The 17,356-nt window shown below is 39.2% G+C and overlaps 1 protein-coding gene across 1 annotated transcript in view; it reads right to left on the minus strand.

Moving 5' to 3' along the window:
* Positions 1–17,356, minus strand: part of EIF3H (eukaryotic translation initiation factor 3 subunit H) — a 521,148-nt gene that overhangs the window by 25,188 nt on the left and 478,604 nt on the right. Inside the window, exon 7 of the mRNA XM_053715305.1 lies at positions 1,867–1,999. Coding sequence (XP_053571280.1) covers positions 1,867–1,999 — 133 coding nt within the window. The remainder of the gene's footprint in view (positions 1–1,866; positions 2,000–17,356) is intronic.

Consider the following 17,356-nt stretch of genomic DNA (forward strand, 5'->3'; position numbering starts at 1 on the left):
GAACCCAAAACGAAAATAAAAAACCCTGTACGTTCCAACATCTGCCTGAGCCTCATCTCACACATGTCACAGCATAATCAAATAAACTTATGTGATTAATCCCCCCTGTTCAGTAATCCCCCTCCGGAGATATTAACCATTGATTCCATACAGATAAAATGAGCCACACTGTGACCCTGTCTTCTTGCGTTCCAATATGTGTAAAAAAAAAAAAAAAGAAAAAAAAAAAAAAAAAAAAAGAAACTATCTTACCGGAATCTATGCCGTGGAACAGTAACACAACCTCTTAAGTCTGACTGGTAGCATTGCTCCTGACATGGACTTGAGTGATGGAAGCAGGCAGTGAAACTCGTAAACACTGCTTGCTTAGAAGCTGTTAATATGAGTCTGGATGCGACTGCAGAAAGACTCTCCCTGCATCTCCAAACTCGAACATTCTTCAATGCTCTCACTGAGAGGCTGACAAGACTACTTAAAACTCAAGTCCCATTTCGAAGGGTAGATATACTTCATAAGGAACTACTACAAATCTTCTAACACTTTTCTGACAACCTCCTGTGATGAAAGGCAAAGAATGACTGGGATATGAGGGAAGTAGGGGGAGTATTTAAGCCTTTAGCTGGGGTGTTTTTGCTGCCTCCTGGTGGCCAGGTTCCGTATTTCCCAACAGTAAGGACTGATGCCGTGGACTCTCCTCATATTAAGAAGGAAATGAGGAGGAATTTTGCCCTTTCTAAGCACCCATTAGGGATTGATTACACAAATGCATTTTTCCTCTTAATTTCCAACTTGTAGCCCCATTGATCTAGCAATTACACATGTGCATCCTTTAATTGGCTTATTCGGACATAGCAGTAAAAGTCTCATTCCCATGTGAGACTGTTCACATAAGTTGTAAGTAGTACCAAAGCGTGTTTATGCAGTAAACCAGATTTTTAATGCATCACATATTAATGTGGTTGGTAAATCTTTTTTCAAAATAAGAATAGTTAGAAAAGGTTGGTTTGTAAACAGAATATTGTCATTTAATGACACCCATTAGATCTGTGTCCAGGCATTCTTTTTTTCCCTCTTGTATAACGTTTAGATGCAACATTAAATGTTATGTCCCTTTAAACATAGGAAAGAGATCAAGATTAAAGGGACATTAAACACTAAATACATGCTAGATAGAATGATGCATTCAAAGAAAAGATTAGTCCATGACTAACATGCAGATGTATTTTAAAGTTTCATTAGTTGTTTAAAAAGTGACAAAATAAGTGTAAAGTTTTAGTGTCTATAAAACACTGGGAGCTGACATGTTGTAACTTGTGTTACCTTCTCTGCTGTGGCCAATTAGGGACAGTTATACATAGGTCAGAGTGTGCAGCCAATGGTTGTGCTGGATTTAACAGTGTTCTGCACTTCCATTTCTAACAGGAACTGAAAAGCTCACAATTTCAGAATGGAAATACAGGCAAAGAGGACAAAATAAATAATGAAAGTATATTGCAGAGTTGTTTTATATATACAATTTATCAATTTATATTACCATCTTAAAGTGTTTAATGTCCCTTTAATAATACAAACTGCAAATTACTGAAATAAAAAAAATCAAGTGCACTCAAACATTAAAAAAAGGGAAAAGGTGCATTTGTAAGTTAAACAGCGGAATATACTTTTTAATAAAATTGTTAGAACTCTTGGTCCAACACTAAAGCTAGTGAACATTTTAGGTTTGAACAAACTGTCTCTGCATGTGAAGAATGTCAATAATGATTGGTTCATCTACAGCGTTTGCTGTTAGAATAAGCACAAAAAATAAGTAAATAAATGCATTTGAATTTGCTACAATAAACTTTGAAGATACTTAAAGACTTTTACCTGCAATAAGAAGGGAATCCATTCTTGGAGGGGGTAGAGGCGGCTTGAAAAGCTTGGTGACATCCTCTTCAGGAAGTGGGGGTTCTCCGCGGCTCTGGCGCTGAAGATTCTCTTGCTGCCTTCTCTGCACATACTGTAAAAACAAAGGATTTACTGCTTGATTGGGGAACAAACGTTTTATTGGCGGATAAGCACCACTTTAAAAACATTATTTCCTCAACCTTCTTTATGACCTGGTTCCTTGACTGCTCATAGAAATGTTTTGACCGTTTTTATTTCTACCATCATTACTGGGAGCTTCTGTCTATTATTCCCTCTTCTTTCTTCAGAATGAGTATTATCTGCCATTACATAAGTGTATTAAATAAAGTTGGCATGTTAATAAAGTATGTTAAAGACAAGTCAATGGTTTGTGCCTCTTACTAGTTCAGAAATCAATATTTTTCTCCTCAGAAAAATATTTAACAGGCTGTAGAGTTTTCTCAAGTTATCTCAAGCTGTGGTAATGATGAGAAATTAAGCTTACATGTATTTTAAAACGGCACTTTACTTGCTATTTACTGGTGGCCCAAAAGCAGTTTTAGAACTAGATTCAAGTAATTTATCACTACTTGCAGCCTCTTCAACTAATTTATTTCTTACTTTCCCATGCTCTGTAATGCTTCAAAAACTATTTCTCTCTCGCTCACAATAAGATTACGCCCGACAAACACAATACACAGATCCTGCTTAAAGTAATATTAATATTACCCTGCACTTTCAGCTTCAGAAATGTGTTTCTCCTCTTTGAAATAATAATGCAATTGTTAAATATTTTGTTCATATTTGTCACTTGACTGGTGGTTCAGACCATAACATACTTTGAATCACTGCACTTGAAAACGCAATGCAACTATATTTCCTTGTCATGCTTTGCGCTGTTTATAGAAAGGAGATCTTTTCAGCTAAGCTATTTACACAAATCCTGGTCAAATGTGATGTTGCATATGCTTAGCAAGAGTCAGCCATGACGTCAACAGTATTCGTGACACCATGAGTCTTCACAGTCAATGTTTATCAGCTAAGATTTCCCTGTGTCTATATTGTTGCAGGTAATATAGCTGGCTGTTAGAGAGCATATGCAGCAACATACAAGTTTGTACAAATGTAATTGAAGGGGCATAAAACTGCAAAAATAAATCAAAATGCAAAAATGTGTTAAGAGTATTTTATTACAGCACTGTTTGTATGAAGAGAGGCACGTGTGTAACCACCACTCATCAGCTAGCCTCCTGTAGTGCATTGTGTCTCCTACCTAGGTATGCTTTTCAGCAAAAGGATAGCAAGAGACTTAAGTAAATTTAAGTCACTTTGAAAAGTCTCTTAAAACTGCATACTCTATTCTAGAACGTATAGAAAAACGTTATATTACAAAAATATGTAATAAATTATTGCAAGACCAGATAAATTACCCACTAGTGGCAGAACATTATAGGGAAGGAGAGTCAATAATAATGAAAAGGGTATCATTTTACCAGGAACCCAGGTGCCATAGAATAGCAAATTAGAATAATCATCACTCAGGCTCATAGACTCTATAGTATTTTTCAACAAGGTAAGAAAATTAAAGTGATATGAAACCAATTTTTCTTTCTTTCACTATTCAGATAGAGCAGGCTATTTTAAACAATGCTCTAATTTACTTCCATTAGCAATTTTTCTTTGTTCTATTGGTATTTGTTGAAAAACAGGGATGTAATGTTTAGGAGCCGGCCCATTTCTGGAGCACTATATGGCAGCACTATCTCTGCCATGTAGTGCTTCAGATGCCTACCTAGGTATCAAACACAGAATATCATGCATACTAAGCAAATTTGATAATATAATAAATTGGAAACTTCTTTAAAATTGTTTGCTCTGTCAATCACAAAATATTTTTTGGGGGGTTTCAAATCCCTTTAATATTAATCCAATGTGAACTATAAGAATTAAAACCTATGTTTGCTTATAGGTTGTGCGATTTGAAGGAGACATTATGTATTTAAGCAAAGGACTAGCATAATAATATGCATATTTTAAAATTATATCAGTAGTTTAAATATTGGGGAAGAAGTCTAAAGTTTTAGCTTCCACAAACCAATGGGTGATGCCATGTTGTAACCTAGGTTTCTTTCTCTGCTAAGCCAACCAGGTACCAGGTATGAATAAGCCTCTAGAAAGTACAGCTAATTACTATGTGGAATACCCACAAATTTCAGGAAAAACAGAATTTATGCTTACCTGATAAATTACTTTCTCCAACGGTGTGTCCGGTCCACGGCGTCATCCTTACTTGTGGGATATTCTCCTCCCCAACAGGAAATGGCAAAGAGCCCAGCAAAGCTGGTCATATGATCCCTCCTAGGCTCCGCCTACCCCAGTCATTCGACCGACGTACAGGAGGAAATATGCATAGGAGAAACCATATGATACCGTGGTGACTGTAGTTAGAGAAAATAATTAATCAGACCTGATTAAAAAAAAAAAAAAAACCAGGGCGGGCCGTGGACCGGACACACCTTGGAGAAAGTAATTTATCAGGTAAGCATAAATTCTGTTTTCTCCAACATAGGTGTGTCCGGTCCACGGCGTCATCCTTACTTGTGGGAACCAATACCAAAGCTTTAGGACACGGATGAAGGGAGGGAGCAAATCAGGTCACCTAAATGGAAGGCACCACGGCTTGCAAAACCTTTCTCCCAAAAATAGCCTCTGAAGAAGCAAAAGTATCAAATTTGTAAAATTTGGCAAAAGTGTGCAGTGAAGACCAAGTCGCTGCCTTACATATCTGGTCAACAGAAGCCTCGTTCTTGAAGGCCCATGTGGAAGCCACAGCCCTAGTGGAGTGAGCTGTGATTCTTTCAGGAGGCTGCCGTCCGGCAGTCTCATAAGCCAAACGGATAATGCTTTTAAGCCAAAAAGAAAGAGAGGTAGAAGTTGCTTTTTGACCTCTCCTTTTACCAGAATAAACAACAAAGAAGAAGTTTGTCTGAAATCTTTAGTGGCCTCTAAATAGAATTTTAGAGCACGGACTACGTCCAAATTGTGTAACAAACGTTCCTTCTTTGAAACTGGATTCGGGCACAAAGAAGGTACAACTATCTCCTGGTTAATATTCTTGTTGGAAACAACTTTCGGAAGAAAACCAGGCTTAGTACGCAAAACCACCTTATCTGCATGGAACACCAGATAGGGCGGAGAACACTGCAGAGCAGATAACTCAGAAACTCTTCTAGCAGAAGAAATTGCAACCAAAAACAAAACTTTCCAAGATAGTAACTTAATATCTACGGAATGTAAGGGTTCAAACGGAACCCCTTGAAGAACTGAAAGAACTAGATTAAGACTCCAGGGAGGAGTCAAAGGTCTGTAAACAGGCTTGATTCTAACCAGAGCCTGAACAAACGCTTGAACGTCTGGCACAGCTGCCAGCCTTTTGTGAAGTAAAACAGATAACGCAGAAATCTGTCCCTTCAGAGAACTTGCAGATAATCCCTTCTCCAAACCCTCTTGTAGAAAGGATAAAATCCTAGGAATTTTTATCTTGTTCCATGGGAATCCTTTAGATTCACACCAATAGATATATTTTTTCCATATCTTATGGTAAATTTTTCTAGTTACAGGCTTTCTAGCCTGAATCAGAGTATCTATTACAGAATCTGAAAACCCACGCTTTGATAAAATCAAGCGTTCAATCTCCAAGCAGTCAGTTGGAGAGAAACCAGATTCGGATGTTCGAATGGACCTTGAACAAGAAGGTCCTGTCTCAAAGGTAGCTTCCATGGTGGAGCCGATGACATATTCACCAGGTCTGCATACCAAGTCCTGCGTGGCCACGCAGGAGCTATCAAGATCACCGAAGCCCTCTCCTGGTTGATCCTGGCTACCAGCCTGGGAATGAGAGGAAACGGTGGGAAAACATAGGCTAGGTTGAAGGTCCAAGATGCTACTAGTGCATCTACTAGAGTCGCCTTGGGATCCCTGGATCTGGACCCGTAACAAGGAACCTTGAAGTTCTGACGAGACGCCATCAGATCCATGTCTGGAATGCCCCATAATTGAGTTATTTGGGCAAAGATTTCCGGGTGGAGTTCCCACTCCCCCGGATGGAATGTCTGATGACTCAGAAAATCCGCTTCCCAATTTTCCACCCCTGGGATGTGGATTGCAGACAAGTGGCAGGAGTGATCCTCCGCCCATTGAATTATCTTGGTCACTTCCTCCATCGCCAGGGAACTCCTTGTTCCCCCCTGATGGTTGATATATGCAACTGTCGTCATGTTGTCTGATTGAAACCTTATGAATTTGGCCTTTGCTAGATGAGGCCAAGCTTTGAGAGCATTGAATATCGCTCTCAGTTCCAGAATGTTTATCGGGAGAAGAGATTCTTCCCGAGACAATAGACCCTGAGCCTTCAGGGGGTTCCCAGACCGCGCCCCAGCCCACCAGATTGGCGTCGGTCGTGACAATGACCCACTCTGGTCTGCGGAAGCTCATTCCCTGTGACAGGTTGTCCAGGATTAGCCACCAACGGAGTGAATCTCTGGTCCTTTGATCTACTTGAATCGTCGGAGACAAGTCTGTATAATCCCCATTCCACTGTCTGAGCATGCACAGTTGTAATGGTCTTAGATGAATTCGTGCAAAAGGAACTATGTCCATTGCTGCAACCATCAATCCTATTACTTTCATGCACTGCGCTATGGAAGGACGAAGAACAGAATGAAGAACTTGACAAGAGCTTAGAAGTTTTGATTTTCTGACCTCTGTCAGAAAAATTCTCATTTCTAAGGAGTCTATTATTGTTCCCAAGAAGGGAACTCTTGTTGACGGGGAAAGAGAACTTTTTTCTATGTTTACTTTCCATCCGTGAGATCTGAGAAAGGCTAGGACGATGTCCGTATGAGCCTTTGCTTTTGACAGAGACGACGCTTGAATCAGGATGTCGTCCAAGTACGGTACTACTGCAATGCCCCTTGGTCTTAGAACCGCTAGAAGGGACCCTAGTACCTTTGTGAAAATTCTCGGAGCAGTGGCTAATCCGAAAGGAAGTGCCACAAACTGGTAATGCTTGTCCAGAAAAGCGAACCTTAGGAACTGATGATGTTCCTTGTGGATAGGAATATGGAGGTACGCATCCTTTAAATCCACCGTGGTCATAAATTGACCTTCCTGGATGGTAGGAAGGATCGTTCGAATGGTTTCCATTTTGAACGATGGAACCCTGAGAAATTTGTTTAGGATCTTGAGATCTAGAATTGGTCTGAACGTTCCCTCTTTTTTGGGAACTATGAACAGGTTGGAGTAAAATCCCATCCCTTGTTCTCTTATTGGAACTGGATGAATTACTCCCATCCTTAACAGGTCTTCTACACAATGTAAGAATGCCTGTCTTTTTATTTGGTTTGAAGATAATTGAGACCTGTGGAACCTTCCCCTTGGGGGTAGTTCCTTGAATTCCAGGAGATAACCTTGAGAAACTATTTCTAGTGCCCAAGGATCCTGAACATCTCTTGCCCAGGCCTGAGCAAAGAGAGAAAGTCTGCCCCCCACCAGATCCGGTCCCGGATCGGGGGCCATCCCTTCATGCTGTTTTGGTAGCAGTGGCAGGCTTCTTGGCCTGCTTACCCTTGTTCCAGCCTTGCATCGGTCTCCAGGCTGGTTTGGGTTGAGAAGTATTACCCTCTTGCTTAGAGGATGTAGAAGTAGAGGCTGGTCCGTTTCTGCGAAAGGGACGAAAATTAGGCTTATTTCTAGCCTTAAAAGACCTATCCTGAGGAAGGGCGTGGCCCTTTCCTCCGGTGATGTCTGAAATAATCTCTTTCAAATCAGGACCAAACAGTGTTTTGCCCTTGAAAGGGATGTTAAGCAATTTTGTCTTGGAAGACACATCCGCTGACCAAGACTTTAGCCAGAGCGCTCTGCGCGCCACGATAGCAAACCCTGAATTTTTCGCCGCTAATCTCGCTAATTGCAAAGCGGCATCTAGAATAAAAGAGTTAGCCAATTTAAGTGCATGAACTCTGTCCATAATCTCCTCATACGAAGATTCCTTATCGAGCGACTTTTCTAGTTCTTCGAACCAGAAACACGCTGCCGTAGTGACAGGAACAATGCATGAAATTGGTTGAAGAAGGTAACCTTGCTGAACAAACATTCTTTTAAGCAAACCCTCTAATTTTTTATCCATAGGATCTTTAAAAGCACAACTATCTTCTATGGGAATAGTAGTGCGTTTGTTTAGAGTAGAGACCGCCCCCTCGACCTTAGGGACTGTCTGCCATAAGTCCTTTCTGGGGTCGACTATAGGAAATAATTTCTTAAATATAGGGGGAGGCACAAAAGGTATGCCGGGCCTTTCCCATTCCTTGTTTACTATGTCCGCCACCCGCTTGGGTATAGGAAAAACATCGGGGGGCACCGGAACCTCTAGGAACTTGTCCATCTTACATAATTTCTCTGGAATTACCAAATTTTCACAATCATCCAGAGTAGATAATACCTCCTTAAGCAGTGCGCGGAGATGTTCTAATTTAAATTTAAATGTTACAACATCAGGTTCAGCTTGTTGAGAAATTTTCCCTGAATCTGAAATTTCTCCCTCAGACAAAACCTCCCTCCTGGCCCCTTCAGATTGGTGTGAGGGTATGTCAGAAGCGTTATCATCAGCGTCCTCTTGCTCTTCAGTGTTTAAAACAGAGCAATCGCGCTTTCTTTGATAAGTAGGCATTTTAGATAAAATATTTGCAATAGAATTATCCATAACAGCCGTTAATTGTTGCATAGTAATAAGTATTGGCGCACTAGATGTACTAGGGGCCTCTTGTGTGGGCAAAACTGGTGTAGACACAGAAGGGGGTGATGCAGTACCATGCTTACTCCCCTCATCTGAAGAATCATCTTGGGCACTATTATCTGTGGCATCATTGTCCCTACTTTGTTTGGACACCATGTCACAATTATCACATATATTTAAATGGGGAGACACATTGGCTTTCATACATATAGAACATCGTTTATCTGATGGTTCAGACATGTTAAACAGGCTTAAACTTGTCAACAAAGCACAAAAAACGTTTTAAAATAAAACCGTTACTGTCACTTTAAATTTTAAACAGAACACACTTTATTACTGAATATGCGAAAAAGTATGAAGCAATTGTTCAAAATTCACCAAAATTTCACCACAGTGTCTTAAAGCCTTAAAAGTATTGCACACCAAATTTGAAAGCTTTAACCCTTAAAATAACGGAACCGGAGCCGTTTTTACATTTAACCCCTATACAGTCCCAGGAATCTGCTTTGCTGAGACCCAACCAAGCCCAGAGGGGAATACGATACCAAATGACGCCTTCTATAAGCTTTTTCAGTGGATCTTAGCTCCTCACACATGCATCTGCATGCCTTGCCTTCCAAAAACAACTGCGCATTAGTGGCGCGAAAATGAGGCTCTGCCTATGACTAGAGAAGGCCCCCATCTGAAAAAGGTGTCCATACAGTGCCTGCCGTTTTTTAACAACAATCCCCAAGATTATAATAACTATAAAGCGCTATAATCTGTCAAATATGCTTAGCAAGTAATCGTTTTAGCCCAGAAAAATGTCTACCAGTTTTTTAAGCCCTTATAAAGCCTTTATTCTTATACTTAATCTAAGAAAATGGCTTACCGGTCCCCATAGGGAAAATGACAGCCTTCCAGCATTACCAAGTCGTGTTAGAAATGTGGCCATCATACCTCAGGCAGAAAAGTCTGCCAACTGCTTCCCCCAACTGAAGTTACTTCATCTCAACAGTCCTGTGTGGAAACAGCAATCGATTTTAGTAACGTTTGCTAAAATCATCTTCCTCTCACAAACAGAAATCTTCTTCTCTTTTCTGTTTCAGAGTAAATAGTACATACCAGCACTATTTTAAAATAACAAACACTTGATTGAAGAATAAAAACTACATTTAAACACCAAAAAACTCTTAGCCATCTCCGTGGAGATGTTGCCTGTGCAACGGCAAAGAGAATGACTGGGGTAGGCGGAGCCTAGGAGGGATCATATGACCAGCTTTGCTGGGCTCTTTGCCATTTCCTGTTGGGGAGGAGAATATCCCACAAGTAAGGATGACGCCGTGGACCGGACACACCTATGTTGGAGAAAAGGAGACAAAATAAACGAGGAAAGTATACTGCAAAATTGTTTTACATTATCTAGGTTAGCTGTATACATTGACGCTGCATAGTTACCTTTAGTAATATAAAAACGATTTTAGCAAAATAATTTGATTCTCATGAAGAAAAAAACAAAAAAAACCTTTAAGAAATAATAGCTGCAAATTAGATCTAGAGCTAATATCTTAACAGAACAGTAGACAAATTCCTCACCTTTAACAAAATTAAGTTTGATCTTTTAATTACTTTCAATAATGATTTCAATTTTCTTTACTCTTCTGTTCCTGGAGGGATTCTGCACTAGCATGGTTAGCAAACTCCAATAAGTGATTAAAAAAATAAAAAAGGGTAATTACTTGTGACTTGAGATCTTTGTTCAAGCGACTAAACTATAGGTTGTGATGTTGATTTAAAATAAATGGTTATATTAAGATCACGGGGGCATCTCAAAACATCTGACGCAAGATATTAATTTTTATGATTAATACCACTTTCTTCATACATTCCATGCTCTTCACAGACAATAGATCATCAGATATATTCCCAAAGAGCACAATGTTTACTATCTATACGTAAATGCGATTTAACGAACCACTCAATGCAGTAGAATTAAATTATTAACAAAAATATAATAAAAATACGATTTAACACCTATTCTGAATTTCAAATAAGCAGTAGATTTTTTTTCTGACAAATTAATTTTTGTCCCTTTGTCCGGCCCCCTGTATCATGTAACAGACATCAGTAGGGCTGCAACTAACGGTTATTTTCATAATCGATTAATCGGCCGATTATTTTTTCGATTAATCGACTAATCGGATAAAAAGAGAATCAATAATAGTTTTCTATGTTTTAAATAAAATCCACATAATGAGTGTTACAAATATAAACTTCAGACGAAAACTTTACATTAACACAACTGTTTCTTCAATTTTTAAGCAGCAGAGCACAGTTTTATAATTAAACAAAACAAAACCACAAACTGTTTGAAAAGAGGTAGAACTAGAAAGAGTTAAACTATCACTGTTAATAACATTCTGTTATTCACTCTTTCAGAAACTTTGCATTGAAATGCAAAAATCTCAACTTGTCCACATGCTTCTGGCTAAGGCTGGTTCTCTGTTTGCAGCTATATTTCCTGCAGCAGAGAAAAGGCTGTTGAGGTGTATAAGTAGGGTTTTGCCAATTTCACCAAAGTGGGATATTTATCTTTGTTAGCTCTTCACTAATGCTAAGTGTTTTCTACCTTGGCAAGGGGCCTCTCAATAAAGTAACCCTTGACTTCATTCTAACATAAAAATATCTTGAATATCTATATGCAATGGTAAATAACCAGCTATAAGGTTAGGGGAAATATCTAGTCCGCCCTAAATAATAACGAATATATACTTATAAAGGTTGAATTTGGTACATATTATCACAATTTATTAAAAATATAAAAAAAACAAGATCAAAAGCGCTAAGGACTGTATATCAATAACAGGACAAAGCCTTACACATTTATTTATACAGTACATATAATCAGCAATAGCAAGCAATACGCTAATAATTGTGCAAACAGATAATAGTGCACATAAATTTAATTATCTCCCATCAATCTAGGGGCAAGGTGTAAACAACAAGCTTGCCACTATATCATGAAAAGCATACTTCCAAATCACCAGATTTAATATAAACAATCCAAATGATGACTATTATATCTGGGTTGCACATAAGCCAGGGGTAGTTGTAAACGTATACTGTCCTGAAAAGGTGAAAAGTAGACGTCCTTTAGGCTAAGGACATAACCATAAAACACAATACCATATGCAGGAGTTCATTGGAGTGAAGCAGCTGGTGTTGTGCACAGACCAACTAATTGCAAACCAACTAATCGATTAATCGATTATGAGATTCGTTGACAACTATTTTCATAATCGATTATTATCGATTATGCCGATTAGTTGTTGCAGCTCTAGACATCAGCCAATCACAGACTAGTATACGTATACCCTGTGAGCTTGTGCACATGCTCAGTAGGATTTTGTTCCCCAGAAAGTGTGAATATAATAAGACTGTGCAAAGTTTGATAATGGAAGTAAAATGGAAAGTGTCTTAAAACTGCACGCTCTATCTAAATCATAAAAGCTCATTGACTTGAGTGTCTCTTTAAAGGGACATTTAAATTCCTCTTATCCTTGTGTAAAAATTGGGTGTTTCCCATGTTGTCTACAGTTGCCAAAAAGCTAATTCTGTAACATAGGTTTTCTTTACAGCTGTGACACTGCATGTGTTGTGGCTTCGTACCGCATCGCTTCTGAAGTTCAAATATTTCATCTCTGAGTGCTCAGCAACGCGAGCCAACGCAGCTGAGTGCTCAGAGATGAAAAGGCAGGACACACTGAGCGCACCCAGCCACATCTATACGCTGCGCGCCGCTTGCAATGTGTCACAGCCTTTAGATGCACCAGCTATATGATTTGTAGCATTCTGAAGAGAACCTAAGGAGTGTGGGACAAAAACATTTTTATGCAAAAAGGTATATAAAGTCATTTTAAGAAATTAGGTTAAAATATATATATTTTTACGTATCTTTATTATTGATGAACCAAATGTCTCCACAAGGGGTACCCACTCAAAAACCATTCTAATGAAGAAAAAAAAAAATCTTCAATTTGCAGTATTAAAAAAGGTGCTTGACTATGTATGTTTTTAGGCAAAATAAATTGCTTCTAAGCACAAATGCGGATTTATCTAATTGAAGTTAGGGACATTAACGATTCTGTAATGAACCACATCCAAAGCAATTAGAAGCAAATGAAGCCTGTAAGGCGCAACTCCTTTCTCTGGTTTCATAAAAGGAAATGATATTTTTCTCAGTGACTGTGCAGAAGACAAGTTAAGGAACATTTAATGACAGAGTGTTTAGCCTTCTTGAATAAAATGCTAGGTCTGCTCTTTTTGGCCAAATCACTTCATTAGGTTTGCTCAGGAAGGTATAAAGGGAAGATAAAGATGCGTCTTAAAGCTAAGAACCCCAATTAGGGGAACTTAATATTCATAATGGGCCATCTGATTGGAAGGATCTTTGTTGGAAGAGGAAGGTTCATTACCTTTAGTTTTTGTGGCTTGCAGTTTTTCTCTCTTTTTTTTTTACTTTTGCTTTGGAGTTTGTAAAAACCCCAAAAACCTGCCTAACTTTCTAGACAACCCCATAATTTACAACATGAATTCCCTTTTAACAAATATTAAAAGGACTTAACTAGGACAAATTCAACAACGCACAAATGGAATGGGTGCTCAGTTATCAGCTGTCTAAAAAGTGACATGAAAGAAATTTTATTTAATGAATCAGAGCATACAGTTTAAAAAAAAATGTTTTACATCTAAAATAAAATTTTGCTTCATTCTCTTGCTATTCTTCCTTGAAAAAGCATCAATGCACAACGGGGAGCTAGCTGAACATATTGGTAGGGCAATCACAAGAGGCATACATATAGCCGCCTATCAGCAGCTAGCTCCCAGCTCCTGAGCCTACAGATGATGCAAAGAAAACAAAGCAAATTAGATGAAAGTAGTACATTGGAAAGTTGGGCTTTTAAAAATGATGCTTCTGTTGAACAGATTTGTAAGGCTGCGACTTGGTCTTCACTTCATACCTTTTCCAAATTTTACAAATTTGATACTTTTGCTTCTTCAGAGGCTATTTTTGGGAGAAAAGTTCTTCAAGCAGTGGTGCCTTCTGTTTAACCATCTGTCTTGTCCCTCCCGTTCATCCGTGTCCTGTAGCTTTGGTATTGTATCCCACAAGTAAAGAATGAATCCGTGGACTCGTCGTATCTTATAGAAGAAAAGTATGGTACGGCAAGTCCACGGATTCATCCTTTACTTGTGGGATATTATCCTCCTGCTAACAGGAAGTGGCAAAGAGCACCACAGCAGAGCTGTCTATATAGCTCCTCCCTTAACTCCACCCCCCAGTCATTCGACCGAAGGTACAGGAAGAAAAAGGAGAAACTACGAGGTGCAGAGGTGACTGAAGTTTAAAATAAAAAAAATATAATCTGTCTTAAAATGACAGGGCGGGCCATGGACTCGTCGTACCATAGAAGAAATTAATTTATCAGGTAAGCATAAATTTACTTTTCTTCTATAAGATACGACAAGTCCACGGATTCATTCTTTACTTGTGGGATACAATACCAAAGCTACAGGACACGGATGAACGGGAGGGACAAGACAGATGGTTAAACAGAAGGCACCACTGCTTGAAGAACCCAAAAATAGCCTCTGAAGAAGCAAAAGTATCAAATTTGTAAAATTTGGAAAAGGTATGAAGTGAAGACCAAGTCGCAGCCTTACAAATCTGTTCAACAGAAGCATCATTTTTAAAAGCCCAAGTGGAAGCCACCGCTCTAGTAGTCAGCTGTAATCCTTTCAGGAGGTTGCTGTCCAGCAGTCTCGTATGCCAAACGGATGATGCTTTTCAGCCAAAAAGAGAGAGGTAGCCGTAGCTTTTTGACCTCTACGTTTTCCAGAATAGACCACAAACAAAGAAGATGTTTGACGGAAATCCTTGGTTGCTTGCAATTAAAACTTCAAAGCATGAACCACGTCCAGGTTGTGCAACAGACGCTCCTTCTTAGAGGAAGGATTAGGACACAGAGAAGTAACAACAATTTCCTGATTGATATTCCTATTAGTAACAACCTTAGGAAGGAAGCCAGGTTTGGTACGCAAAACCACCTTATCAGCATGGAAAACAAGATAAGGCGAGTCGCATTGCAATGCAGATAGTTCAGAAACTCTTCGAGCCGAGGAGATAGCAACTAAAAACAGAACTTTCCAAGATAGAAGCTTAATATCTATAGAAACAGAAACAGATATTGACGGCAGATAAGAGCCATAGGCCCAGCAAGTCTGCCCGACCTTACCTAACAGTATAAACTTATCTAGTTCGTAGGATAGCCCTATGCTTGTCCCATGCATTTTTAAAGTCCCCCACAGTGTTTGTTGCTACTACCTCTTGAGGAAGTTTATTCCATAAATCAATCACTCTTTCTGTAAAGAAATGCTTCCTCAAATTACTCCTGAATCTACTACCCTTTAGCTTGAGCTCATGACCCCTTGTTCTTGAATTTTCCATTTTATGTAAAATACCCACAGCCTCAGTTTTACTAAACCCTTTAATGTACTTGAAAGTTGCTATCTATGGAATGCATAGGTTCAAACGGAACCCCTTGAAAAACTTTAAGAACTAAATTCAAACTCCATGGCAGAGCAACAGGTTTGAACACAGGCTTGATTCTAACTAAAGCCTGACAGAACGACTGAACGTCTGGAACATCTGCCAGACGCTTGTGCAGTAGAATTGATAAAGCAGATATCTGTCCCTTTAAGGAACTAGCTGATAGCCCCTTCTCCAATCCTTCTTGGAGAAAGGACAAAATCCTAGGAATCCTGACCTTACTCCATGAGTAGCCTTTGGATTCGCACCAATAAAGATATTTACGCCATATCTTATGATAAATTTTCCTAGTGACAGGCTTTCGAGCCTGAATCAAGGTATCTATGACCGACTCAGAGAAACCCCGCTTGGATAAAATCAAGCGTTCAATCTCCAAGCAGTCAGCTGCAGAGAAACTAGATTTGGATGCTGGAACGGACCTTGAATCAGAAGGTCCTGTCTCAGTGGCAGAGTCCATGGTGGAAGAGATGACATGTCCACCAGGTCTGAATACCAAGTCCTGCGTGGCCACGCAGGTGCTATCAAAATCACCAAAGCTCTCTCCTGTTTGATTCTGGCAATCAAACGAGGAAGGAGAGGAAATGGTGGAAACACATAAGCCAGGTTGAATGACCAAGGTACTGCTAGAGCATCTATCAGTACTGCCTGAGGATCCCTTGACCTGGACCCGTAACAAGGAAGTTTGACGTTCTGACGAGACGCCATCAGATCCAATTCTGGTGTGCCCCAATGCTGAATCAATTGTGCAAACACCTCCGGATGGAGTTCCCACTACCCCGGATGAAAAGTCTGACGACATAGAAAATTCGCTTCCCAGTTCTCCACTCCTGGGATATAGATTGCTGATAGATGGCAAGAGTGAGTCTCTGCCCATCAAACTCTTTGTTCCCCCCTGATGATTGATATATGCTACAGTCGTGATATTGTCCGACTGGAATCTTATGAATCTGGCCGAAGCCAGCTGAGGCCACGCCTGAAGCGCATTGAATATCGCTCTCAGTTCTAGAATATTTATTTGTATCACCTCTTTCACTTTACCCTTCCTAGTACTTAGAGTAGGCAAAGAGAATGACTGGGGTGGAGCTAAGGGAGGAGCTATATAAACAGCTCTGCTGTGGTGCTCTTTACCACTTCCTGTTAGCAGGAGGATAATATCCCACAAGTAAAGGATGAATCCGTGGACTTGTCGAACCTTATAGAAGAAATTGAATGCTTATCTGAATAATGAATGAAAAACTTTGGGTTTTATGTCTCTTTAAGAAGCAATACCTAAATATTATAAATTTCTGATCATCAAGCAATAGATTAGGGCTTAACAAATATTTAGATTTAGCAACTTGTATTTAATTATTTTTAGAAGCCGATGAAGGAATTCTATATTTAAGACAAAAAGGAATTTGTGCACTCACCTTAACCTTAGGACTGATTACTACATTACCCTTCTTCAGACCAACCTGTACAAACTCACATTTGTGTTTATAAAGTACATCCCATTCCCCAACCAGGAAAAAACACCAAAGTGCTTCACTTGTAAATTATGTTTATACTGTTCAAGTGCTTGATCCCCAATATAGTCAGCATTCATACTTACAATCCAATGCCTACTCACAATCCAATGCCTACTCACAATCCAATGCCTACTCACAATCCAATGCCTACTCACAATCCAATGCCTACTCACAATCCAATGCCTACTCACAATCCAATGCCTACTCACAATCCAATGCCTACTCACAATCCAATGCCTACTCACAATCCAATGCCTACTCACAATCCAATGCCTACTCACAATCCAATACCTACTCACAATCCAATACCTACTCACAATACAATACCTACTCACAATACAATACATACTCACAATACAATACATACTCACAATACAATACATACATACATACTCACAATACAATACAATACATACTCACAATACAATACATACTCACAATACAATACATACATACATACTCACAATACAATACATACATACTCACAATACAATACATACATACATACTCACAATACAATACATACATACATACTCACAATACAATACATACATACCTACTCACAATACAATACATACA

This window comes from Bombina bombina, chromosome 5 (genome assembly GCF_027579735.1).
Source record: "Bombina bombina isolate aBomBom1 chromosome 5, aBomBom1.pri, whole genome shotgun sequence".
Taxonomy (NCBI): Eukaryota; Metazoa; Chordata; class Amphibia; order Anura; family Bombinatoridae; genus Bombina; species Bombina bombina.